The sequence below is a fragment of the Saccopteryx leptura genome, chromosome 7 (assembly GCF_036850995.1).
Source record: "Saccopteryx leptura isolate mSacLep1 chromosome 7, mSacLep1_pri_phased_curated, whole genome shotgun sequence".
Classification (NCBI taxonomy): domain Eukaryota; kingdom Metazoa; phylum Chordata; class Mammalia; order Chiroptera; family Emballonuridae; genus Saccopteryx; species Saccopteryx leptura.
Genome location: NC_089509.1, coordinates 95,707,056 through 95,732,951, shown reverse-complemented (window position 1 = coordinate 95,732,951; position 25,896 = coordinate 95,707,056). Strand labels below are relative to the sequence as shown.

General features: G+C 35.5%; 1 protein-coding gene across 2 annotated transcripts; it reads left to right on the top strand.

The window, feature by feature from the left end:
* Window positions 1-1,215: 1,215 nt before the first annotated feature.
* MYL1 (myosin light chain 1) lies at window positions 1,216-25,523 on the top strand. Of its 2 annotated transcripts, none has more exons than XM_066346705.1 (7): window positions 1,216-1,480; window positions 14,318-14,345; window positions 18,531-18,674; window positions 21,250-21,423; window positions 21,891-21,968; window positions 24,587-24,628; window positions 25,216-25,523. In XM_066346705.1, the coding sequence occupies exons 1-6, from the start codon at window positions 1,367-1,369 to the stop codon at window positions 24,613-24,615; spliced, it is 567 nt and encodes a 188-aa protein (XP_066202802.1). In that variant the 5' UTR covers window positions 1,216-1,366; the 3' UTR covers window positions 24,616-24,628; window positions 25,216-25,523. The 2 variants fall into 2 exon arrangements, with proteins under 2 accessions (XP_066202802.1, XP_066202803.1); XM_066346706.1 differs by lacking the exons at window positions 1,216-1,480; window positions 14,318-14,345 and adding exons at window positions 13,146-13,279; window positions 14,040-14,064.
* The last annotated feature ends 373 nt before the right edge of the window (window positions 25,524-25,896 follow it).

Sequence of the window (25,896 nt, the reverse complement as noted above, 5' to 3'; positions counted from 1 at the left end):
GCCAGGGCACACAGGAGAAGCGCCCATCTGCTTCTCCACCCCTCCCCCTCTCCTTCCTCTCTGTCTCTCTCTTCCCCTCCCGCAGCTGAGGCTCCACTGGAGCAAAGATGGCCCGGGCGCTGGGGATGGCTCCTCGGCCTCTGCCCCAGGCGCTAGAGTGGCTCTGGTCGCAACAGAGGGGCAGAGCATCACCCCCTGGTGGGCGTGCTGGGTGGATCCCGGTCGGGCGCATGAGGGAGTCTGTCTGACTGTCTCTCCCTGTTTCTGGCTTCAGAAAAATACAGAAAAAAAAATAAAATAAAATTCCAAATTAGCTACTGTTTTCTTACTAATTAATAAAATATCTCACAAGTGAAAGGAACAGAAATGAGGCTAGTACACTGATTATTCTTATGTTTCTTGATATGCGCCTTACAAACTGAGCGCATCAAGGACAGAAAAGAAACAAAGTTACTCACAAAAACTTACACCTTATTGATATTTAAAGTCTTTTCCTCTCCTTCTCTCTCTGCCACTTGGGATAATTTCAGAATTTATCTTATCTCCTTACTATATAGACAAATAATTTAGATGATAAAGAAATAGACTTTATGCCCTTTAGGAAATGAAATGAGTGTCTACTTCGAAAGTTACTATTTAAAAAGTTGCTACAATTTGAAAAAGAAAGAGAGGGAGGCAGAAGTTGTGCTCTCCAGAAGGGAAAGCACTTTAAGACGTGATGGGCTTTCCTTATACGTCTGCTTTTTATTTTTAAACATCACTACCTCTTTGCTGACCAACATTTTCTTGCAGGTTGTGGCAAGGAGGAAGGAGCGTGAGCAAGGAGCCCGGTGGAAGTCAGTGATACTCCCTGCCAAAATTCCAAGTTGAAATCAAATCCTCAGTCAAGTTTCTTAGGCATGGGGGGGGGGGGGGATTTACAACTTCAGCAGAATTGTAATTCCATGAAGTAAACGTATCAGTCAATTTACTTTACTGTGATCAAAGGATCTGAAACTGATTTTACTTCTTTCTCGTTTATATACAGAGGGGCAAAAAATAAAAAAAACAAAAAAGCAAGAGGAGTTTAAAAAAATTGATGAAGCCATGACCCCTCAGACTCCATTTATAGACTGAGAAGGAATGCCATCCCCCTTGCCTAGTGGACTGTCCAATCCAGCCTCATGTGTCAAGATTCTATTAGGTACTAAGTGAAATATATATGCATGCCCTTAAACCATTTAATACTCTGGGTCCACCTTCAAGACACTGGGCTGCGGGTCAACCGAACCACCACTCCTCTTCCAAAAATCATTTTAACGGGCTCATTTGGAGGTGCTGCTTCTCCCTTTTTTTTTTTTTTTTTTAACCCATCCTTTTAAACAAAATGGCACCAAAGAAGGACGTGAAGAAACCGGCTGCTGCTCCTGCCCCAGCGCCTGCCCCAGCGCCCGCACCTGCCCCACCCAAAGAAGAAAAAATTGACCTCTCTGCCATTAAGGTAATTGAACGGGTGCATTGTTTGGTCACTGAAACGTCTTTCAGCAGCAGCGAACTCTAGGAACTTGCAAAGAGGTGTATTTTTCAATGAGGGAAATGGTATGACTGAGTGAGCCGGTAGATTTGGGGAGAAAAGAATCCTGATTTAAAAGACAAATAAACTCTGATATATAATGTCAATAAAATTACCATGAGTATGGTATTCCATGTGGAACTTGTATTTCCTCGAGCTTTCTGTTTTCTAGTTCCTTTCTCCCCCCCCCAAGTTGTCAAAGTAGCAATTTATGGGGAAAGTATACAAGTGTAAAGATGTTTCACAAATACTTAAAACAAATATTTCTTTTAGTTATTTATAAAGCCTCTGTGGCAAGGGCAGCTGGATCCTTTCCTTTAAAGTGACACCAAAAGGGAAGCTTTAGTGCATCCACTGATTTCCAAAAGTGTAAAAGCAGTTGGTGACTCACGTGTCCTGGATGTACTTATCTGACAGCTGCTTTATTTCATTGGAAAAAGAGATTTTTGCAGTTTAAGTTAATTTCCCCTTCAGCTTTGCTTAATAAAATATGATACGCCACTAAATGAGATCTCAGTGCAGACAATTATGCGCTCAAGTGTTTCAGTGACTATAACGGTCATCTTGTTTATTTATACACAGTATTTAATTCAGAATGTGTGAGTTGTTTCCAAATGAAACTAACCCAAAAATTACTATAAAACTTGTTGCTTATATGGCTTTTAGCTTATGTCTTTGAGCACTTGCATACTGGTCTTGAACTAAGGAGAATGTGATTAATTTTTGTATCAACACTTTGCTGTGATCAAAGCTCTTGAATACCAAAAGGTTACCTGCTTTTAGAAAAACCATGCAAGGCATGTGCCTGTGACCCGTCAAATGTGCACCTTCTCCTCATTCACTGGGCTGAGCTTGGTCTAAAGGACATTTTGAAATCTTTATTTGGGAACCCTGCCTTATATGGAAAACTACTGGGTGAAAGTGCCTAGGAGAGCTCTTTTCACTTTCATCAGAAACTAATAAAAATTCTGTACCTAATAAACCTGAATTTTGCTAACTTAACACTTTACTTGCAAGGACGATGCTGACCTATAGAAAAATATTTCATTAACTATTTTACCCTAATCATCTATTCTAAAAATATTCTTAACATAAATATTTAATTAGATCATCCTTAGATATATGTGAAAATTAAATAAATATATTCATCATTTTATAGCATTCCAGTAAGACATGAAATTTTATGTTTCAAAGTTTGAGTAGATTATCACAAATATTTTATCTTGAGTTTGTAGGTAAGTGAATTCATATTTTAATAGAATCTAATATTGGTTAGGAACTTTAGGGGAGGTAGGAACTATTCTTTTTAATGAATATCCACTTAGGAAAAAAATGTATGTCAGATTGTCTAATATTTTTCTACTCCATGCATACAGTTCATTAAAAGGAAACCAAATTTTTCATCTCCAGCAACCCTAGCTAATGTGTCTTTATAAATGTACACTGACTACATTGTACAATAAGCATGATTATAGCCACTCCAACAATTGTCTCTATTCTTTGATTCTCCACTCTATACTAACATTGAAGATAAAAATCACTGTTAAAGCTGGTCCTCTTTATATTTGCTGTGATTTATAACATAACACCATCTCTTTGTATCTTGGACTCCCAAGAATTTGGAAAGCGGGAAAAGTACCTTTATCTTAAGAAGAGAAAGAAGTATCTCACTAATGAAAATAGGCATTAATATTCTTCCCTGAGGAATTGTGTACGAATAAGTAAATAAATAAAAAATTTAGTTTGGCAAGAAGACTCCAAGAAAAGATGAAACATCACTTTTCTAATCCAGAAATTAAACTGATTACTTGTTCATAGCAGAAAAGCTAGACTTTTACGAATCTTGAAAGTTGCTTTCACCTTTCCTCTATATGTTGAAATAAAGCTGGTATGAGCTAGTATAACTTAAAGAGTTGCAAAGAGGTATATTTTTCAATGAGAGAAATGATATGACTAAGTGAACTGGTAGATTTGGGGAGAAAAGAATCCTGACATACTCCTCAGAAAAAAAAAGACATACTCTTCAGTCTGTAAGGATGGGTCTGTTCCAGCTTCACTATTTCACTGCAGAATGACAGATGGGATAGATCCCGATAAGGGACACAAACCAAAAATAATTTAGGTGAACCTCGAAGAAACAGAAATAAATTAACCTTTATCTTTCATCCAGAGAGCCCAATCCTGATAGAAAGAGATAATAATAATCATCATCATCATCATCATCAGAACTGAAACTAATATACATTTATAAAGACATGTCAATGCCTTTTATTCATCAATATGAAACCAGTGCCTATTTATAGGTATTATAACATAGTCAAAGAATGTGGTGCAAAATGAGGACTTTATAGAATTTAATTTCATCCCAGCAGGTAACAAGGCTAATTAAAATGTGCATTGAAATATTTCATATTTTGATGCTTTTAATCATTTAATGATGCTCTAGCTATATTACCTCATATAGGAATAAACTTTCTTCAAGCAGAGGAAGTGAACTTAAAAAAAATTAATAGTACTGTGTTCATTAACTTTCTGGAAACTCAATAAAGAATAAAACTTAATTGGATTTTAAACTTTCATAAATCATATGATTTAGCACTCTAACTGTCCTTTAGACTTTCAGTAATGCTAAAGTTTAACCATCTTTGGTTGGTATTAAATCATGGTAATATTTAATTCCTAATATTATTTCCAGCTATTATCTATGTTTCATTTTATAATATGCCATGTTTAATAGCCACATATTTGAGTCACCATAAACTCTGAACAATCCTGTATATTAATTAGTTTTATCAATTTCTTAAATGTTTTTAAATTTTGACTTTCTTTGATTTGTTGGTTATTTATTTAGAATATTTCTTCAATTGTTTTGACATAAATCCTTTGATATCTGAGGAATTGCTTACTTGATGCCTTATCCTCATGGATTTTTCTATGAGCATTCTTTTTCAAAAACACATTTTATGCTGATATAGGGACATTAAAGTTACTGTCCTGGGTGGTTCAGAGAGCTCTTTGCTTGCACAGAGCTGATGCTTCCAGCAACAATGCCCAGACCAAAGAATGCCTGGTGGAATTTCAAGAGCAGGAATTAAAACCTACGACGAGTAGTACAGTTGTAGATGCACACACAAGAATTAACACCTGTTGTCCGAAATCACAACCAAGTGAAATAATGGAAGGGAATATGTAATGAGATGACTGTGTACCTAGATTTTAAAAGCTCTTCAATGTTTAATTGGATTTTTTGCATGATGCATGCCTTAGTTCATTGCTGTGAAGTGATGGAATGTTGAATCATGTCTCTCATCGTGTTGCTTAAATTTTAATTCTCATTGTATTCACCACTCAGTCAGGTCATCCCTGACTAGATTGCAGGCGATATTACAAAAAAAGTGGTAAAAGTACAGAATGCATTGACAGAAACTCATCAAATAACAAATCTCACTGCAACAACATGCTTGGGGAGATTTAAACTTTTAATTTACTGGGTAAGGTAGAAACATCATTTCCAATAAATACATCTATTTACTGATTGATATTCAGTGGAGTCAAAAATATGAATACATTGTAACACCTGACTAGTTCTGGTCAGGGTACAGGATTGTTTGTGCTAATTTATAAATACTTTTTCTCATATCTAACAAGGCTAATACAAACCCAGTTCCACTTAGAAGAATTGTGAAAATCAAATAAGGTCATGAGCGTAAAATGCTTTGAAAATTATAACGTTCTTTACAATATAACAACCATATTCATTGTGAATTTACTCTGTTCCCTATTATCTTATTTAATCCTCAAAACATTATACTGAGGTTGTTTTAGCCTCATTCTGCAAGAAAAGAAACTGAATCTAAAAGAGGTTCAGTGTTATGTCCATGAACAAATAACTTGTAAAGATGAAACTAAGATTAACCTAGCGGCCAAATCCTGCGTCAACTGTGTTAACTGCATTATAACCTACCTCCTGTTTATGTGTAAGGGAAACTTCTCCACTCCCAAGAAAGTAAGGTAGAGTGGTTCTTCTATTAGCCTGCACAGCCCCATGTAGCCACAAGAGGGGGTGACAAGCACACACCAGAGCGAGTTCGTCAAGACAACCTTGGTAGTTTACTTTTGTCTTAGCACCTGTTGCTGACAGGATGATTGTTCTTTTTTATAGATGGAAGGTGGAAAGTTAGGAACTAAGAAAGATTCCTAGCCACTTTGCTCCAGCTTCCCATAAAAAGTTGTAAACAGACTATGTATATTTTAAAAATACTGTTATGAGAGTAGATGGGTTGTTGCCAGGGGCTGGGGTGGGAATGGAAGGAAAGAGTGAAGGGGGTCAGAGGATACAAACTTTCAGTTGTAAAATGAGTAATTTCTGGGGCTCCATATACAACATGGTGACTGTAGTCAACAGTACTGTATTGTATACTTGAAAACTGCTAAGAGAGTAAATCTTAAAAGTTCTCATTACAGAAAAAATAAAAGATGTAAGGTGATGGATGTGTTATAACCTTAATTCAACTCATTGTAGTAATTATTTAACAATATCAAAATGATCATGTATACACCTTAAACATACACAATGTTTTATGTTATATTATATACCAATAAAGCTGGAAAAATTTAAACTATACCAAAGTATTTTTAATGTTGTTAAATGTAGTAAAACTGGATTTTTAAAATAATTATGTTTTCAATTAAATGTACACATATATTAAACCTGGCCTCCAATTTTGCCATCAGGCTAATATTCTGAGAAAAGGTATAGAAATATATTTCTATTTATTAATAAATAGCATGATCTAAACTGGAATTCCAAGCACATATTCTCTGGGGTGGTTTGTAGAAATATAATGCCAAATGTATATTGATAAAATCTTGACCTTAATTAGTTTGAGGAAAAGAACACATAAGGTTAATTTCTAGTTAGAAAAAAAATGGGTGAAAACATATTAGAAAAAAAATGGGTGAAAACATTTATAAGTTGTTATTTTTATTATGTGATTGTAAAAGTTTGTCTTCTTTTACTCTGGCCTTTCAATAATACAAATCAATTATTAACACAACTATCTCTATAATGCCAACCAACCGCAATATTAATCCACTCGCAATGCAAATATAACTTCAGGAGCAAATAAAAAACCTATTTGATACTATCTTTAAGTATCAGCATCAAGTTTCCACCTTCAAACATGTAGGTTGTAAAAGAAGAGAACAGGTGGAATGGAGTGGAAAAATATTAAAGGGCATCAGTAACTCTAATGTTATACTTTGAATTCTATGTAACTGGATAATGTCTTTGTGAAGTAAAATGCAGTTTGAAGAAAAATAGCTAGGTTCACCAATAATAGTGAGTAGCACTTTTCATTTTATTTTAAGGATAATGAAATCTTTGCAAGAGAAGGAGATCACAAAGTAAAAGTACCAAATTCAGCCTCTCGACATTTTAGTGCAGCAAATGAACCAACCCCCTGGCAAGTTGACTTCAGAAGTTGGCCCATAATTACCCAGCATTCAGCACCAACTGACTCATGGAAATTGTGGAAAGGATTATATTTAGTCTGCTGATACTACAACTTTCTTCTGCTTCTCTTCATACTGAAATACTTTTTGTATGAAAATAGAATCTTTGACAGTTTGTTTCTACATCAAGTTTCTACAGTTCGCTACTCACCCACATAAGAATTTGGAGGGCATAATTTTAATATACAAGTAGTAATGGCTTCAATTATACTAGTTAAAATTTAAACTATATGGATGATAAATCTCTGCTAGTGTAATCATAAATTAATAAGTTTTATGCATCCTTCCCTTTTCCATTAGAAAGAGTAAGTTGAGGTAGATTTTTCTGACAAAAAAATAATTTGAAAATTCACAATATTGGGGAACCATGAGCAACCCTAGAATCGTTCAGCATAACAGATTATATTTGAGGAAGCTATGGTGCAAATAAGTTATTTAATCCAAAGACACATTATTTGTTATAAGAGAGCCAGAATGAAATTCTAATGGTTTAACCCCTGTCTAGTTTTCTTTCCATCATATCAAAAGACCTGAAATCTCCAAAATGGCGATGCCGATAACCATATACCCTTGTTGCCACAAAAGGACCATTTTCTCCCAGATACTTGTAATTTCTTACAACAAACACAACAAATTTTTCTAAAGCTCACATGTCAGAAATAAAAGGAGGAGAGAAAGAAGAATAACACAGCTAAGATTTTTAATAAATTATATGCAAATAAATACACAAAGTAGAAAAAGTGCTACTCTCAAGGAATTTTGGATTTATTTATCAACTATTAACCATGGACAAGCTGATGAGACATCTAAAGTGTGGACTTAGGTCACACTTAAAAATTTTTATTAAAATGCACTTAGACCTCTCTGTTAATTCCTGTAGATCTGAGTTGTGTTACTTTAATATTTTACTCCTTGTTTTAATGTGCCTAAACTTAGTTGACTAGTCTAAGCATCTTTACAGAGAATTACTCAATTCTTCTTCTGTGCAGATCAATTAACCAATATTGCCATCAATTCTCTCTTATGTTAGACAGTCTGGGCCAGTACTGTATTCTCATTGTTCTTAATTTCCCCTTTTTATACCATATTATAGTCACCAGCCTAGTATATTCTTTGTTGAGGTAAAAATAATGTAACAAAAAATATTTATTTCCTTTAAATTGAGTTCCTCTGAAATACAAAACTCAGAGTTTCAAAACAATTCTTCTGCTGGTCTTTTACAGTGATTCCCAGTAACTTTGAGAGTTTGGACTGAAAATTAACAAATTGAGTTTTCCTTAAGATTTTCAGACATACAGGTCTTTGTCTCTCTGCCAGGCATTAAATCAGAGAACCTGTAGCAATTCTTTTTTTTTCCAAGGGAGAGAGATGAGAAGCATCAACTCCAAGTTGTGGCATGTTAGTTGTTCATTGATTGCTTCGCATATGTGCCTTGACCAGGGAGCCTCCAGCTGAGCCACTCATTCTTTCCTCAAGCCAGAGACCTTGGGCTTCAAGCCAGTAACCATTGGGCTAAAGTCAGAGACCATGAAACCATGTCAGTGATCCTACGCTCAAACCAGCAATTCCACGCTCAAGTTGGTGAGCCCATACTCAAGTCGGATGAGCCCATGCTCAAGCCAGTGACCTCAGAGCTTCAAACCTGGGACCTCAACGTCCCAGGTCAAAGCTCTATCCACTGATCCACCACCAGTCAGGTAAGCAGCAATGTTTTCTTGATTGAAAACTGGCCCTGGTTAGAGTAACTGCTTTACTCAGCCTCATTAGCCCCCTTCTATCTTGTAGTGATGATGAATTTAAAGACTAGAGTATATGTTGCCCCCTCAGGCAACATATACTTTCCCTCAATATTTAACAACACGTATATCCCAAATCATCTTTAATTATAGCCCTTCTTGGTTTACTAAATCTTAACATACATCAGTTCCAAAGCCTGGGCCCTGGCTGGTTGGCTCAGAGGTAGAGCATCAGCTGGCGTGTGGAAGTCCCAGATTCAATTCCTGGTCAAGGCATACAGAAGTGACCATCTGCTTCTTCACCTCTCCCCCTTTTCTCTCTCTCTCTCTTTATCTTTCTGTTTTCCTCCTCTCACACAACCATGGCTCATTCAAGCAAGTTGGCCCTGGGTGCTGAGGATGGCACCATGGCCTTGCCTCAGGGGCTAAAATAACTCGGTTGCCAAACAATGGAGCAACGGCCCCAGATGGGCAGAGCATTGCCCAGTTTGTGGCTTGTCAGTTGGATCTCAGTCAGGTCGCATGAGGGAGTCTGTCTCTCTGCCTCCCTGCCTCTCACTTAATTATTGTTTTAAATTCCAGAGCCTGTTTGATTAAATGCATTTTAATATTTTTTTCTATAAATAAATTCCTTCTATATACCAGAGACTTTATCTTATATTTAATAAAAGATCTGTAAACATTGCAACAAAAATATTTTCAGTACCAGGATCTCATATATTACTACTTACCTAAATTCAGTACAAAGAGTACATGAGTCATAAAAATGTGGAATGTAGTTATTTTATTGTCATTCTCATATATATAAGTATATAGGCAGAAGTGGAAAAAAACTTAAAAAACAAATTGAGGGTTGGCGAATTAGAAGTCCTGATCATAAACATTTATACAAATTCTAATGAAAGGCTCTGGAAACCTAAAGGCATATGCATTAATAATGCAAGATGTGCATGCCTACTATGTGCCTGGCAGTTCTGAGTGCAGGAGGTGCAGTATTGAAGGAGAATACACGCACTTCCTCCAGAAGGTGAGCTCTTTGAATGGACTGACGAAGTCTCTTCCCTCAGGGAGTAGAATGTTTTAGAGGAGGAGCTTATGTTTGAAGGAGAAACTTACTATACATGTCCTAATGATTTTAACTTAATGAAAAATCTGTTGAGCAGCTAATATAGGCAGGTATTTTATAATGATGGGGGATAAAAATCAAAGAATAATGTAGGGGCAGCTCCCCAAGAGAGATTAGGTTGGGGTACACCTGCACCTGTGTTCACATCATGGACAAAGGTAAATAGCTTCCTCAGTGACCTGTGCTGCCCCGAGTTTACAATCAGGAAGGTTAAGCAGCCCTTTTCAATGGAAGGAGGGAGCTAGGTAAGTAGAGAGAAAAGGTTCTTTCCAAGGGGAGGCAATTTTACCAGAACTTTGAAGAACAGTTCATTTCTAAGAAGCAGGGATGAGAGAAGAGCATTCCAGATAAGAAAGACTTATAGCTAATTTTTAAAACAAACCAAATGGTGATATAGCAAAGTGAGTTCAAAATCAGCTTCCATTTTGTGTGTGTATTATGCCTTTGCTCAAAGGACTGGTTACTTCACCATCCTAACACTAGAAGAGATGCCAGAGAAAGTTTGGGTCCTTTGTAAAAGTGTACCAGAGAATAAATAGCATTTCGCATTTATTCCATGAGCATGGCACCTAAGTTTTCTAACTTGTAAACTATAGTTTATTCTTTGCACTAGACTATACCACAGTCTTCTCCACTCTTGTCAATAACTTGCTTAAATGTTTACTTTGATTCCCAATAGATACAAAAAAAAAATCTAAACTCTCATTATCTATGTGATATATAAAAAAAAATGGGGTTAAATAATTTGGCAATTGCCTACCACTTCTATTTTAATAATATTAAACCTTTCTCTTTTTTTTATTCACTGAGAGGAGGGAAGGCAGAGACAGACTCTTGCATGCACCCTGACCAGGATCCACTCAACAAGCTTACTAGGGGGCAATGTTCTACCCATTTGGGGCATTGATCTGTTGCTTAGCAACTGAGCTCTTCTTAGTGCCTGAGGTAGAGGCCACGGAGCCATCCTCAATGCCCAAAGCCAAGTTGCTCCAATAGAGCCATGGCTATAGGAAGAGAAGAGAGAGAGAGTGTGTGTGAGAGAGAAAGAGAGAGAGAGAGAGAGAAGTGAGGGGGCAGGGATGGAGAAACAGATGGACGTTTCTCCTATGTACCCTGACCAGGAATCAAACTCAGGACATTCACATACCAGGCCAATGCTCTACCATTGAGCCAACTGGCCAGGGCCAATAATATTAAATCTTTACATAATATCCAGCTTGTTCATAACATAATTATAACTTTTAAAATGACTTTCCAATTTACTCAACAGATTTTATGCGAAGTTACTATAGTTTATATGTATTCAAGGATATACTTCTTCAACTGGGAGAAAAACATGAAAATGAGCATTATGTAAGACAACTTTGATGAGTTTATTTTGTGTTATTTATAGTTTTCAGCTCTACTAGAGATATATGTTTGTTTCAATATTATTTATAGGCCATTTAAATTTACTGACACAATACATTTAATTACAAGACTAAAAACACAAAGAAATATAGTCTGCTTTAAAGGCTTTAATTTTTGCATCAAAATCATGAGACTCCAAGTTATACTACTGTCAAAGGTTGCAAATTTCTACTTTTGTACCTCCCTTCCATTTCTCTCTAATGATTCAAAGCATTTAAATTTTTCATTTAACTCTCTCAAAATGTCAATCTATTTATGAAGATATGTTTACCTGGGTAGTAATATCTTAAAATTATATTTTCAATGTTCATTTTGGAACTCAAAACCCTATGAGTTTTTTTCACTACTTGTAGTCTTTGGACAAAAAGTGATATACACTTAAATGTTGATTTCTTTCTAAATGGTTAAAGAAAAGTCACAAAATATACATCTGTCTAGCAGGGGAGATTTCATGCTTTTTTAGTACATTTTCTTAAAAATAGTTGCTGAAATAGTACTTGTTAGAATTTATTTCCAATATTCTTTATGCCAGTAAACTGCTTTAAATATGTAGAAAACCAATCAGCATGTTGTGTGAACTTTAGTGAGTATACTAAAACCAATCTTTTCCCAGTATTATTTTGCACAGTAGAATTCTAAAAAGGGAGTGCCCTATAGATTCAAATAAATTACCATGAGAACCCATTACCAGCCAATCCCTGAGCTATCTTTAAAATTCTAAAGTACAACTTCGCATTCCAGGACCCTTCTGGGTTACTTTGTTTCTCTGTCTGGGAGCTGAGTCATCAAATGTTTGACATGACAGACACAGAAACAACACAAAATCCTTACATCTCAAATAGAAGGAGAGAAAAAGAATGCAAAAATGGCCAGCCTATCAACAGATAACAGAGGGAAAGCGCTTTGGAGGGGGAGAGTGAAGAGGGTAAGGAGGTCAATTCTATGGTAACGGAAGGAGAATAGACTTTGGGTGGTAAGCACACAGTGCAACATACAAATAATGTGTTGTAAATTTGTACACTTCAACTCACATAATATTATTTTCCAATGTCACCACGATAAAGTTAATGTTAAAAAAAAAAAGGACCAGAAATGAAGCTTACATATACACACAAAGGTGTATTAACTTTGTTACTTAGAAGAACTTTAGAAATAATAAAAATCTGATTGGCAGGCACCATAAAGGTAACAGTGACAGAGGAAAATACCCATCCCTAACATAATTAAGAGAGAATGGTGAAAAAACAGAAGTCAAAGCCATTATACTTCTGAAAATACAGCAGCAAAAGAGTGGTCTTGAATTGCAGAGTTCAAGAATTGTCCAGAGTAGCAATTGGGTGAACCCTAAGGGACACACAGAATGTGGGATGCCTTTCAAGTCCTCTGAACTTTTCCACAAGGGACAGCATTTCAGAAGATGTTCTTTCTATAGCAGTTGCCATTTGAAACCCCATACCAGTCCTATCCAACGAGCTTCATTAATACCAAAACTTGCTCATTTGAAGTTTGTGAAGTCCAAAATTCACCAAGAGGCCAACAGCCCAACCCTCTAGAAATTCTAAGCTCTTCTGCCCCTTAACAAAGAAGAAGCTTCTTAAAGGAAGACACTCCAAGAGAGTGTCTCGGGGGGAAGGGGGGGGGGAAGACCATAAAAGTACTGATGGGCTTCAGTCTCACGATGGCTGTCTACTCCTAGATTCTGGTTTCCTAAAAATAGCCCTAAGCGTACAGATCCCTCCTTCCCTTTGCCCTAAGAAAGGTAAAGAACTCTTCAAAGGGTGTGGCCACTTCTCTCTGCAACCTGATGCTAGCTGTGAGGTCATAGCTTCCCCAGAAATAAGAGGCAACCCCAGCAAGGGTGGCCCCCACTCAGGGACTGGAAACGCCCTCAACTCTGCCTTCAGCCTCGCCGTTGTTCTGCAGTCCAGCAGCTCCACCATGGTGGGTCCGATGAGGAAAGTATTTGTCATTTATAGGAGGAAATAGATAGTAGATATAATCTCATTGAGAGAAAAAGGCAGCCAAAAAGTAGAATTGGGGAGAGAACATATTCAATATGAGTCTTTGGAGTCTACTTTGGGTTTTTGTTGAGGTGGGCTGAGGATAGAAGAGGGTCATGGGAGCTATTATGCCAGCTGAAAAAAAATATCACTTGCTCCTCAAAGTAGTACTTTATGCTTCATCAATTTTTGCTGCATCACATAAGGCTTACTATATCTAAATTTAGAAAAAAGCTTGCAGCTATTGGAAAGCATTATACCTTAAAAAACAATCCAATGATGCCAAGTTCTAAAATTAAGTGAACTACTTCCAATGCATTAGGTAAAAATGTGGTTGTTAAAGAGAAGAAAGACTTAAGAGGATCTTTTCAATGCAGTGCATCTGTAATTCTTAATACAGTGTATCTGTATTAGACATACATTAAATACACTGTAGATTATTATATCATTCCAGGAAGTATTTGACCTGTCATTTGTTAAATCATTGATTCATTAAGATAAGAGAGATATTCCCTAACTATCTTTTGCAATAGCTTTTTATTTTTCCTAGATTCAAAAGTATCCTAAGGCAACCTTCTTATTCTATGACACCTACATGGCCTCCTAAAAATTTCAGAGCAGAGGGCACTCAATTCTTCTGTCAATGCATTTGAAAGAGTACTAGTTGTTTCTTTCTTTCTCTCACTCTCTCGCCACTGCAGTCCTTCAGTGCTGACCAGATTGCTGGTAAGTGAATTGAGCTTCTCTACTCCAGATTTAGGCAGAACACTGCCTAGTTTTGGAAACATCACTTATTTCCAAGGCATGTTACTATGTGGCTCAACCTGTCAGTGTCCAAGCTATGCCTGAACTCTGAAAAGTAGGCTTATTTTGGGAGCTTACTTTAAAGATTCCTCAGGGAATGAGCTTGGTTACACTTAAAAGTTCAGGACATTTTGTTTGGTTAAAATATTCTCTATGGTTAATTTCTTTCTAACAGATCGAGTTCTCTAAGGAACAGCAGGAGGGTAAGTTTGAAAGATATTGTTGTCAATATGGTCACACTCATAGAGATGGCATGTGAGAAAACCAGCTCCCTTGGGATGAGATTAGCTCTTCCTAATTATCCCTCACTGGTGTTGCCACTCTAAATATAAATGCTCTCAATCACTAACTCCTTTCAACAACCTGAACCCCTCGATTATAATTAGTAATCAGAGTTTAAGCAAACAGTAGATAAACACTACAAAATAGGTCCTTATATTTACTGATTTCTAAATAAACCCAATGTGATATAGTAAGCAATACTATATATATAGTATTTAGATACATACATATATATATCTTCAAAAAAAAAGATGTAGATTTTGGATGGCTGATTTGTTAATCAAATCCTTAGAGATTTGGCAGGTCTGAATTATTCAACTTGTAAAAATTCAATGGGCATCATAATGCACTGAGGTAAATTACAGGTGAAGTGGATATAGAATAAAAGTAAATTCAGAGACAAAGGAGGAGAATTTATCATAAAACTGCGGAAAAAACAGTAGATGTCTTCTGGTCTATTTTAGTGATGAATGACAGGCCCCCAGGGAGGAGGTGGGACTTGCTCAAGGACCCAAAACATTAATAGAAGAATCAAAATCTGGTATTACTTTTAATTAATTAGAAATTTATTTCATAAAAACAGATACTAACTAGAAGATTTAAAACTCTTAAGATCCAAGAGAATCTGGATACTTTTCCTAACACTTCCATTTTTTTTTTCCTTTCAGTCTTAGGATTCAAGAATCCTTTGTCCCACAAAATTGTATTTTTTCACTGAAAGTGTACTAAGACATGTTTTATGTAGTGAGAATGTTACATATTCAAATAAAAGTGAGCTATAAATACATCTATACAAGAGAAGGGGAGAAAAAATTAGTTATATGATATATAAATTAGAATATTATTCATCATAAATGTATTCATATTATACATCTTATGGTATATAATATATAATTATAAATATGGGTGATTAATAAGGGCTTATTCAAATACTCAGTTATCTACCTAAATAAGTCCACAATTTTTGGTATTTTAGTGTCTGGACTACCTCATGTTCAAACATCAATTAAGAAATAAAAGGATATTAGCTATCATAAAGACTCACATGTATCCACATCATGGTTGATGGTCTCATAAAGACAGATTTGATGATTTGATGACTCAGAACTCAATAGCATCTAAAATTATACTACAAAGAACTATTTTTTCTTATGAAAACAGTTGGTAATTCCACTACTTTGTTTGATTTTTAATGCATTTTTAACTAGTGATGCTGCTTCATTTTTAGCTACTACACCCCAGTCTTCTTAAATATCTAAGGTACAGTGACATTTTGACAGCCAAATTATGGTAGGACCAAGGAAAATGACACTCAAGAACCCTTACAGAGACAGAAGGAAAATATTAAACCTATTAATATGAAATAAGTTTTAGATATATAGTTTTGGTAAACATTGCTAAGTTGGACTGGTTTTCTCTTGTGCCAGGAAAACAACTGTTTTTTTTTTTTTTTTTAATTAGCATTTTCAATTAAATGAAAATCCTACACTTTCAGAAGAGAATGAATACTTCCTTTGCTTATTTCCTTATTTTAGCACTTTGTTCAAGGCTGCTCTGTTTGAAGGTATCCTGGGTTAGGAAGAAAGAAGAAAAAACAATTAGAACACTATAATATGCTAAAGGTCTAAGTCCTCTTATGCTGTCCAGTCCAGTAGACTCTGGCTACAGGTGGCTATTTAAATTTAAACTTTCATTAGTTAAAACTAAATACATTTAAAAATCCATTTCTGTAGCTATACGAGTTACCTTTTGGTGCTCAAGAACTACATTTTGGGGCAGCCCAGGCATAGAACATTTCAATCATTACAAAAAGTTCTAGAACAGTGCTGTTCTAGACCAGGGGCTGGCAATTTTTTTCTTAAAGGGCCAAAGAGTAAGAATGTTAGGTTTCATTGGCAAATGCAGCCTCTGTAAAAAGAACTCAACTCTATCGTTAAAGCATGAAAGCAGCCATATTCAACACATAAACAAAAGGCTGTATTCCAATCAAACTTTATTTACAAAATCAAGTGGCCAGCCCCTAGGCAGGAGTTTGCTAAACTATGTTCTAGACTCTTCCAGAGAAAGACTTAACCCTTAAAATTCTGAGTGAGGTAGGAGGAGCAATATCTTTCTGGTCTTAGACTTTAAGTCAACAAAAGGGTTAATCCCAGAGAGGTTCTATTACAGCCTATAAAATCCTATTTCTATATCAAGCATCTGACCAGGGTAATAGCCTTCTGAGCAATTTGTGCATGAAAGCCTGGAGCCAGTAACAAGAATAGTTCAGTTTCATATGTCCCTTAGAAAGATGAAAAATAATATTTGACTAATGACCCCAAAGTGCCTGTGGCATGTTTTTAGATTAGAAAAAATATCTTTTATAGTTAAATTGCATAGAATTTGAGGGGAAAATTTTAGCAAAGAATAGTAACATGATCACAATAGTTGACAGTGAATGTCTGGTACAATCTTAGATTAGGGGATAGAAAGACAGTAAAAGAGGCTATTTTGCTGAGTAATCTATCTAGAAGGCAGCTTTTGTTTTGAGATCACAAATGGTCTAAAAAAGAACATTTTCACCATTATCAGTTCATTCACAAGTGATTTTTTTTTTACAAGTGATTTTTTGAGTGTTGTTAGTATTAACTCCAACAAGTTGCCATCAGTACTTTTGGGTGTCCCAGTTATTTAAAAAATAAGTTTTCAAAAACTTATTTAAAAATAAATGTTGTTTAACTAATTAAATAAGTTAAATAAAACTTATTTAATTTTATAAGGTTCAGCTAAAATGTCTTCACTGGCCCCTAATCCATAGTAGTGCCCCTTTCTGTCTTTTTGGTGCACATGTCTTAATTCTTTCTTAATGTAATTCTGAAAGACACAACCAGTTCAATCAAAAAAGAATAAAAAATTTTAGGAAAAGTAAGGAATAGAGTGATTGTGATAAAAAAAAGACACTTTAAGAATATGTACTTATGCACAAACACACACACATGAGTACAAGTAAAATGGAAGTTTGAGTGACATTGGTGGAGTCTATCAATGTGAATATTCTGGTTTCGATAATACAATAATTTTGCAACGTTACTATGGGGAAACTATGCAGAGTATTTAAGATGTTGCTTTTTATTTCTTTTTTAAAATTGCAGATGAGTCTGCAATTACTGCCATAAAATTTTCATTAGAAAATACATACTTAAAGTCTAAAGCTGGCCTGACTTGTGGTGGCGCAGTGGATAAAGCGTCGACCTGGAACGCTGAGGTCGCCGGTTCGAAACCCTGCACTTACCTGGTCAAGGCACATATGGGAATTGATGCTTCCTGCTCCTCCCCCCCCCCCTCTCTCTCTCTCTCCCCCCCCCTCTAAAGTGAATAAATAAAAAGAGAAAAAAAATTTAAAAAAAAAAGTCTAAAGCTAGCACAGCAACATGTTGTCATATGTTTTTCTGGGGAAAAAAAAAATGTTTAAAGAAGTTACCACAGCAACAGGCCCAAACAAATATTCCTCCTTCTGAATCAATTATACTAAGAGCCTATTGCAGTGGTTAAATAATACTATAGAACATAGAGATTTGATTCATCTTTCTCATCTTTTTCCTTATAAATGAAGTTACTCCTGAAGAAAACTAATTAAAGGGAGTAGCTGGGAAATTTGTACCTCAGGAGGTGTTTTTTTCATATAATTTGAGAAGTTTCAGTTAACCTCACAAAACACAACCCAATTTGAAAATTTGGTTTTTGAAATTTGTTAACTTTGTTAATTTTATGAGAGATTATATAAAGAACTGTTAAGGCCTCAGAATTTCTTAACTCAGTCTTGTTTCCCAAGAAGAAGAAGGAAATATGAATAAATATGAGTAGGAGCTTCAATTTCCATATCTGATTAATAGTTATATATGACTTAAAATTGGAAATGTTGCTTTAAAAAGCCCCCAGATGAAATGTCAAAAGGGCTTATCAATGTTTGGACTAGGAAAAAGGAGAGTTCAAACATCACAACTAACGTGGTTGGAGAAGTTGTGAAATAGAGAAGAATTTGCAATGGATCTTTGATGAAATTAGGATTAATTTATAGGTCTGGGGTAGAAAAAAAAAACCACCCTAATGCTTTTCACTTCTTGCAGATTTCAAGGAGGCATTTCTCCTGTTTGATAGAACGGGTGATGAAAAGATCACCTTGAGCCAGGTTGGCGATGTCCTTCGGGCCCTGGGTACAAATCCCACCAATGCGGAGGTCAAGAAGGTTCTGGGAAACCCCTCCAATGAAGGTAACCGCATGGTTTTTCCAGTAAGTTAGGAAATGTACGTGTGTGTGTGTGTGTGTGTGTGTGTGTGTGTGTGTGTGTGTAAGAGAGAGGTTTATTGAGAATAATTTCCACAGAATAGGACTTAATTTACTGTTGATGGTAAGTGTGTCACTTGGGCAGAGTCTCAGTTTTTTCCTTCATAAAGTAAGTTAACCTTCCTTTGAGAATTTGCAAGCATGATAAAATTTCATGCTAATGAAAGGAAATAATATCTAATGCTAGCATCATTATCATCATCTTACCTAACGCTCTTAATTTAAAGGTTAATGAAATGAAATAATATCCAAATCTACACATTTTTCAAACCTTCAAAGGCCAAAAAATGCATTTTAATAAAAACGTTAAGTACGACTAAAACATGGTACACTTTGCAAACAAGTCTGGGAACATTACAATGGCGCACTTCTGGGAGCCACTCGGACAAAAGCTGCGGAAATAAAATTACAGTGTTTCCAGGAGACTGAAAACACCTGCTGGCTTTGCCCAATGGTCTGGCTTTTGACACCTTGTTTCTATGACTACCTTAAAGGAAATTCAAGTATCTTAATTAAGAAAGACAGGATAACATCCTAGTAGGAGTACTTATTATGTACAATGAATTACAATAAATATCTTAAAAATCTAAGCCAATACCCACATTTAGTCACGCAAGTTAAATCAGGGGACCAGAAGTAATGTCATGCATGAGAAGCAAAATTGCAGAAACTATTTGCTCAGTACAGAAATCTAGTCTTTAATCTGGAACAAGAAAAAAAATTTTAATCCCAAAGGCTCATGACAAAGTATAATAGTCTATTGGAAATACCATCTGAAGCTCAGAGGTTGCCAGTTCGATCCCCAGTCGGGACACATACAGAAACAGCATGATGTTTATGTTTCTGTCTCTGTCTCTGTCTTTCTCCCCCCCCTCTTTCTCTCTCTCTGAAATCAATAAAACAAAATAAAATAAGATAAAAATAGAATTTCATTTGAATAAAATAGAATTTAAAAAAAGAAAAAAGTAACATCCTAAACAAAAAGACAAGACAAAATTGAAGTTTTTTCAAGTAGGTATGTGGGCTGTTTAATCTTAGCCATAAGGAAAAAAAAAGAGAGAGAGAGCAAATCTCTTTTTTCTTTGATAATTAAAATGACTATTTCCTTTGTTACAAAAGAAAAAAAAACTTATTTCAAGAAAACCTAACTATAAATCATTTTGCTAGAACATTCCACATATTTCCTTTCCTCTAGAGAAAAATTTCCAGATACATCACACAAAAAATAGGTGAGGGCAGGAACTGAAGCGAGAGAGCGGTAGGCCGCATCTTCTTTCTCAAGCGCCGTTTCTAACTTATGCATCTCCAATGGAATTACTACCTAAATGTTCACCCATTCAGCATTTCCATCCAATCTTTCTACTATTACGCAATGTAGTAGATTTCTATTCTATGAGGAAAGACTAGTAAAGGGGAATTTTGATTTTAGGAGTACATAACTTTATCCGCTTGTATACATCCAGATAATCTATTGTATACTTTCACTGTGAATATGATTTGCCTTGTCAAAAGATACTAAAGGGAATCCAGTCATCTGCAGGCCTCTACAATTCAAAGAAGTCAAGAGATCACAATGCGTTTGACACACACTTTCTCCTCATGGGTTTCTTTTTTAAATTACTTAAAGTTTAAAGAAGCCTGACCAGGCAGTGGCGCAGTGGATAGAGCGTCAGACTGGGACATGGAGGACCCAGGTTCGAGACCCCGAGGTCGCAAGCTTGAGCGTGGGCTCATCGGATTTGAGCAAAAGCTCACCAGCTTGGACCCAAGGTTGCTGGCTCGAGCAAGGGGTCACTCAGTCTGCTGAAGGCCTGTGGTCAAGGCACATATGAGAAAGCAATCAATGAACAACTAAGGTGTCGCAACGAGAAACTGATAATTGATGCTTCTCATCTTTCTTCGTTCCTGTCTATCTGTCCCTATCTGTCCCTCTCTCTGATTCTCTCTGTCTCTGCAAAAAAAAAAAAAAAAATTTAAAGAAATTGAAGACCCCCTAAACGCTCAGGACAAAGATGAAATATATATTAAAGTTCTCTTAAGTTTTATTATTTTTATATACTAACAGGTTTATTGTATCAATATAATTTTATATTACTTTTCTAATATTTATAATTTTTAAATTGACAATACTACTAAAATAATAGCCAACTCTTATTAATTACTCAGTTGCCTCAGGTATTGTAATAAACTTGGCTTGTATCATCTTGTTTAATTCTCACACTAATACTAGGAAATGTCTCTATTTTAGAGAAATTGCGGCTCAGGTTGGTTAAGAAACTTGTCCATAATCATATAGTTGTAAATGGTAGATCGGGGATAAAAGTTCAGGCAGTAAGACTCCAGAGTTCATGCTATTATCTATTACCAAAGTTTTTTCATCAGCAATTTATCAACTGAAATTTCAGCTGTATGAAGATTTTCCAGGTCCTCAAGTTTAATTTGAGACTCAGAGATGACATTTGATGATAGCTAATAACACTCCAAATTGTAATTTCTTCCAGAGATGAATGCCAAGAAAATCGAGTTTGAACAATTTCTTCCCATGATGCAAGCTATTTCCAACAACAAGGACCAGGGCGGTTATGAAGACTTCGTGGAGGGTCTGCGTGTCTTTGACAAGGAAGGCAATGGCACAGTCATGGGTGCTGAACTCCGTCATGTTCTAGCCACACTGGGTAAAGAAAACTTATTTTGGTGCAATTAATAGGGCAGAATATATAAGAAGGAGCATGACTTATGGGAATCATGTTATAACCAAGATAGGTGAGGAGAAAGACTACAAAGAATAAATGGAAAAAAAATAGTAAAAAGTTAATGACCATTTCAATTGTCTTCAGTGTCTATGAGTTTGTTTGGGGAAAATGATAACCTAAATTACTGGTAATGAATAAGTCAAGTAAAGCATTGTAGTCCTCATAGGATATAGTTTGGATATTTAGGTATTTATATAATGCACATTTAATTCATTCATTCAAAAACCTTTGTTGACAACCTACTAAGTGCCGGTGGAATAGGAAAGGCTTGCTTCCTATCCTCCAAAAGCTTGGTCACAGTCTTTAGGAGCCCCAAACTGATCGCTTAAGGTAAAATTGTGAAAATATTCTCTGGCCTTTCTTTTGAACAAAGACTTTTGCTTCATCAGGTGAAAAGATGAGAGAGGAAGAAGTGGAAACGCTGTTGGCAGGTCAAGAAGACTCCAATGGCTGCATCAACTATGAAGGTACAATCTCATGTGTTCTGCTAGTTAGAGCAACTCTTAAATGATTGGATTGATTTTGGGCTCCTTTTAAATTTAAAATAATTTCTTTTTCTTTGCCTCCCTTATTGAACATACACATGCTACTTATTTATCAATCAATTATACAATAACTCGAATACTAAAAAGATACCTTGTGAAGACTTGATTATATATAAGATTTAGTCCAGTGGGCTTTAGCACTCCTGTGTATGTTTATAGAGCTTCAAATGTGTTTTTTGTATGTACTTTTTCCTGTTAAACCTTCATAAAATCTCTGTAATGTGGACAGAGTTGTGTTAGAATAAATTTATTAGAATATTAAAGTTGGAGAGATCTCAAAATTCTTTACATCAAGCAATTATGAAAATGAGGAAGTTGAGGACCACAGAGGTTTAGTTATTCGTGAAGGTCACATCATTAATGACAAGGATGGTGTTAAAATTTAGTTCTCCTTGGCGAGTGTCCTTGCTTAAATGATAGTCATCTCATAGCGACCAATCATCTATTTTCTGCTTTCAATTTACAGCAGCTTCGCTCAGAGGATGTGAAACGCAGCCCACTACACATAATAAAGATGCAAAATAAAGTTGTGCGACATAATTTATAAATTAAAAGATTTCCAATAAAATTGAGAAACCTATTTATTCCCCTAAAAGACTAATCTAGCCACATTTCAATAAGGGGATGTTGGCAGACTCAATGTAATTGTAGACTCATGAAGTCTAATGACTGGGGAAAGGTAAGAAAAGCCAAGCAGAGAGGAAGGGAAGAAAGGAAAGGGGGAAGAAAGAGCGCAGAGGACAGGAGAAAAGGAAAGGACTGAGCCAAGCACGCCTTCGCTGTCAATCTTGGTTAACCTTCACTTTTTTCCCCATAAACAATGTTTTACATATGATTATTGCCATAAATACATTACAGAAAAGAGGACTCATTAAATAAATACTGTTTGGACAAGTAGATAGAAAATTAAAACAGATCTGGACCTTATATCATAAATTCCAAATGGGTCAAAAATTAATTGTAAAAGCAAAAAGCATTAAAGCCATGGAAGAATTATTTTATAACTTCTGGAGTGAGAAGGCCTTTCTAAGAATTATATAAAACCCACAAGGCATTTCAAATTTTGATAAATTCAGCTGCATAATGTTTTAAATTCTCTATGGCAAAAGTCACCGGAAGCAAAGTCAATAGATAACCCCCAGACCGAAAAAATGTGGTTTGCAATTAATAGTAGAGCTCATTTTAATAATAGGAAAACAGTTACAAATTAATAAAAAGACTGCAACACAATATAAATATTAATAAATACATGAACAGCCTGACCAGGCGGTGGAGCAGTGGATAGAGCGTCAGACTGGGATGTGGAGGACCCAGGTTCGAGACCCCCGAGGTTGCCAGCTTGAGCACGGGCTCATCTGGTTTGAGCAAGGCTCACCAGCTTGAGCCTATGGTCACTGGCTCAAACGAGGGGTCACTCAGTCTGCTGTAGCCCCCTGGTCAAGGCACGTATGAGAAAGCAATCAATGAACAACTAAGGAGACTAAGGAGCCGTAAAGAAAAATTGATACTTCTCATCTCTCTCTCTCTTCCTGTTTGTCTGTCCCTATCTGACTCTGCCTCTGTCGCAAAAAAATAAATAAAATAAAATAAAAATAAATAAATAAATGATAAATAATTAAATACATGAACAGACAATTCATAGAAAATAAAATAAAAATATATCTGAGCATAGTATGTAATATGTTAAACTTTATTAGTAATAAAAGAAATACAGATTAATACTATACTAAGATATCATTTTTAAATAAGCTGATTGCCAAAGTTTAAAAGTTTGACCACACTCTTGGTTAAGGAGAGTGTGCGAAAAAGCTGGTTTCATGCATTCCTGTTGGAAATGTAAATCATCTAATTCCCTGTGTGATAATGTGGCACTATTAATCCTAACAAATCGACTTAAAGGGATGTAGTCTTTAGATATACTTGCACTCAAGTGAAACAAGTACTCCATCGTTATTCATTAGTTGAGTTGTTAGTGATGGCCAGTATCTGAACAACTTAATGTCCATCAGTGAAGGATGCATCACAGACCCAATACATTTACACGATGAAATACCCGGCAGCCCTAAAAAACCCCAGCACTTCTGTTTACGGTAACGGTCATATCTCCAGTATATATTATTAACTGAGAAAAATGAGTGCAAAAGAGTCTGTAGAGTATGTCACTATTTGTGCAAAAAAAAATTTAGGAACATATATTTGTATTCTCTTATATATACATAATAGCTCCACCAGCTTAGCTATAAAGAGAAAAATGAGATAGCTGGCAGACAGTGGTGAGGAACTCTTTTTATCATAAACTCTTTCACACTTTAAAGAAGAAAAATTTAACCATGTGAATGTATCACTTATTCAAAATTTAAATTTACAAAATCAGGGGAAAAGTCATAAATCCAGTAATAAGTATAGTGGACTGTACAGAGCATAAAAATTAAACCCCAGTGTTATAGCTGAGAATAATTAGGATTTAAGTAACTTGCAAAACCTCTGTTGTCTTACACTTGACTGTTTCTAACGCTGAATTATCTGTCTTGTGCCCACAGCGTTTGTCAAGCATATCATGTCTGTCTAAATGGAGCTCTCAGGTATGTGTCCGTTTCCTCTGCTAGTAAGATTTTCTTTATATTGTGTGTGTGTTTTAATTTAACAGCGTCACTTTATATTCTGTGACATAATTAGTATTATTTCTTAAAAGGTTTTTATATTAACCAGAAAACTTCAACTCCTTGAAGTAAGTTATTTAGAAATAGAACATTTCGTATAAGATTATAAGCAATAACTTCTGAGGTTTTTGCTCCCATCTACAAACCCCAACTTTGACGGTCCTATAATATATAAGTACACAGTGGAGATTCAAAAAGCTGGAGACTAGCTGAATTAGTTGAAACATAATAATACTAATAAAAGCATGGCCCTAATTTTTTTTTATATAACACATGTAATTTTTTACAATTGCTGCCCTGGAAAACCATGTTCTCACAGTCAAAATTAAGTACTTGCAACCAGATTCTTCCAATAAGGAAATGGTTTACTTTGGAAGTACCAGTTCATTTGTGCTTTTTCTTCTTTTATATTCCACATTTTTTCCTATCCAGTACTCTGTCTGCAAACATGCAATCCAAATCTAACTTGTTTTCTTTTCTTTTTTTTTTCTTTTTTTTTTTTTTTGCAGATCAAGCATTCTTCAGGAAGACTGGCTGGAAACTTATTTTATAACACCCATGTCCAGATCTATTTACCATCATTCAGAAAAAACAAAATAATGAGGATTGCTCTAGACTGAAGAACTCCCTGAATTTTTTATACCTTATGTTTCTCTCTGAATTGTATTCATACCACACAAACCAAGCATCTTCTACTCTAGACAAGGATAAAATACTGACAATCTCAAACCCAAGCACAATTCTTTATTTTCCACCATGGGTCGATTAACATCCTCAAATTAATAAATCAATAAATAATTTTGGTCAGTCGGGAATATTCAAGTTGCTCTGAGTTTTTATCTTCTTGCTTAGAGAAAATAACTTTATAAACCTCAATTCTTTTCTACTCTATAGAATATTGATAAATTAGAATGAATCATTATAGTCTACAAAGCAATAGCAAAATGAATAGTGATGGTAATCATATATTATTGGAAAAGTGAAGTGGAGAACTGAGGGAATTCAGAGGATCAGAGATGTTATAACATTAAACTATCCAGGCAATTTAAGATGAAAGCAGCTTTCTTCAGTTTTATGTAACTAATTGTATTCATGGTTTGATCTGTTTTACTTCCAGTGATAATCTGGCTTATGAGGAAATTCTAATAAGCTCTGATCCTTCTCACTGAATGTCTTCAAGGATAAAATTT

What these genes read in the sequence shown, in the direction of transcription:
- MYL1 (XM_066346705.1), top strand. Translation starts at nt 1,367, where the DNA reads ATGGCACCAAAGAAGGACGTGAAGAAACCGGCTGCTGCTCCTGCCCCA. An exon ending in GGGAAACCCCTCCAATGAAG is followed by an intron (nt 18,675 to 21,249) that starts GTAACCGCATGG and finishes AATTTCTTCCAG; the next exon opens with AGATGAATGCCAAGAAAATC. An exon ending in TCATGTTCTAGCCACACTGG is followed by an intron (nt 21,424 to 21,890) that starts GTAAAGAAAACT and finishes TTGCTTCATCAG; the next exon opens with GTGAAAAGATGAGAGAGGAA.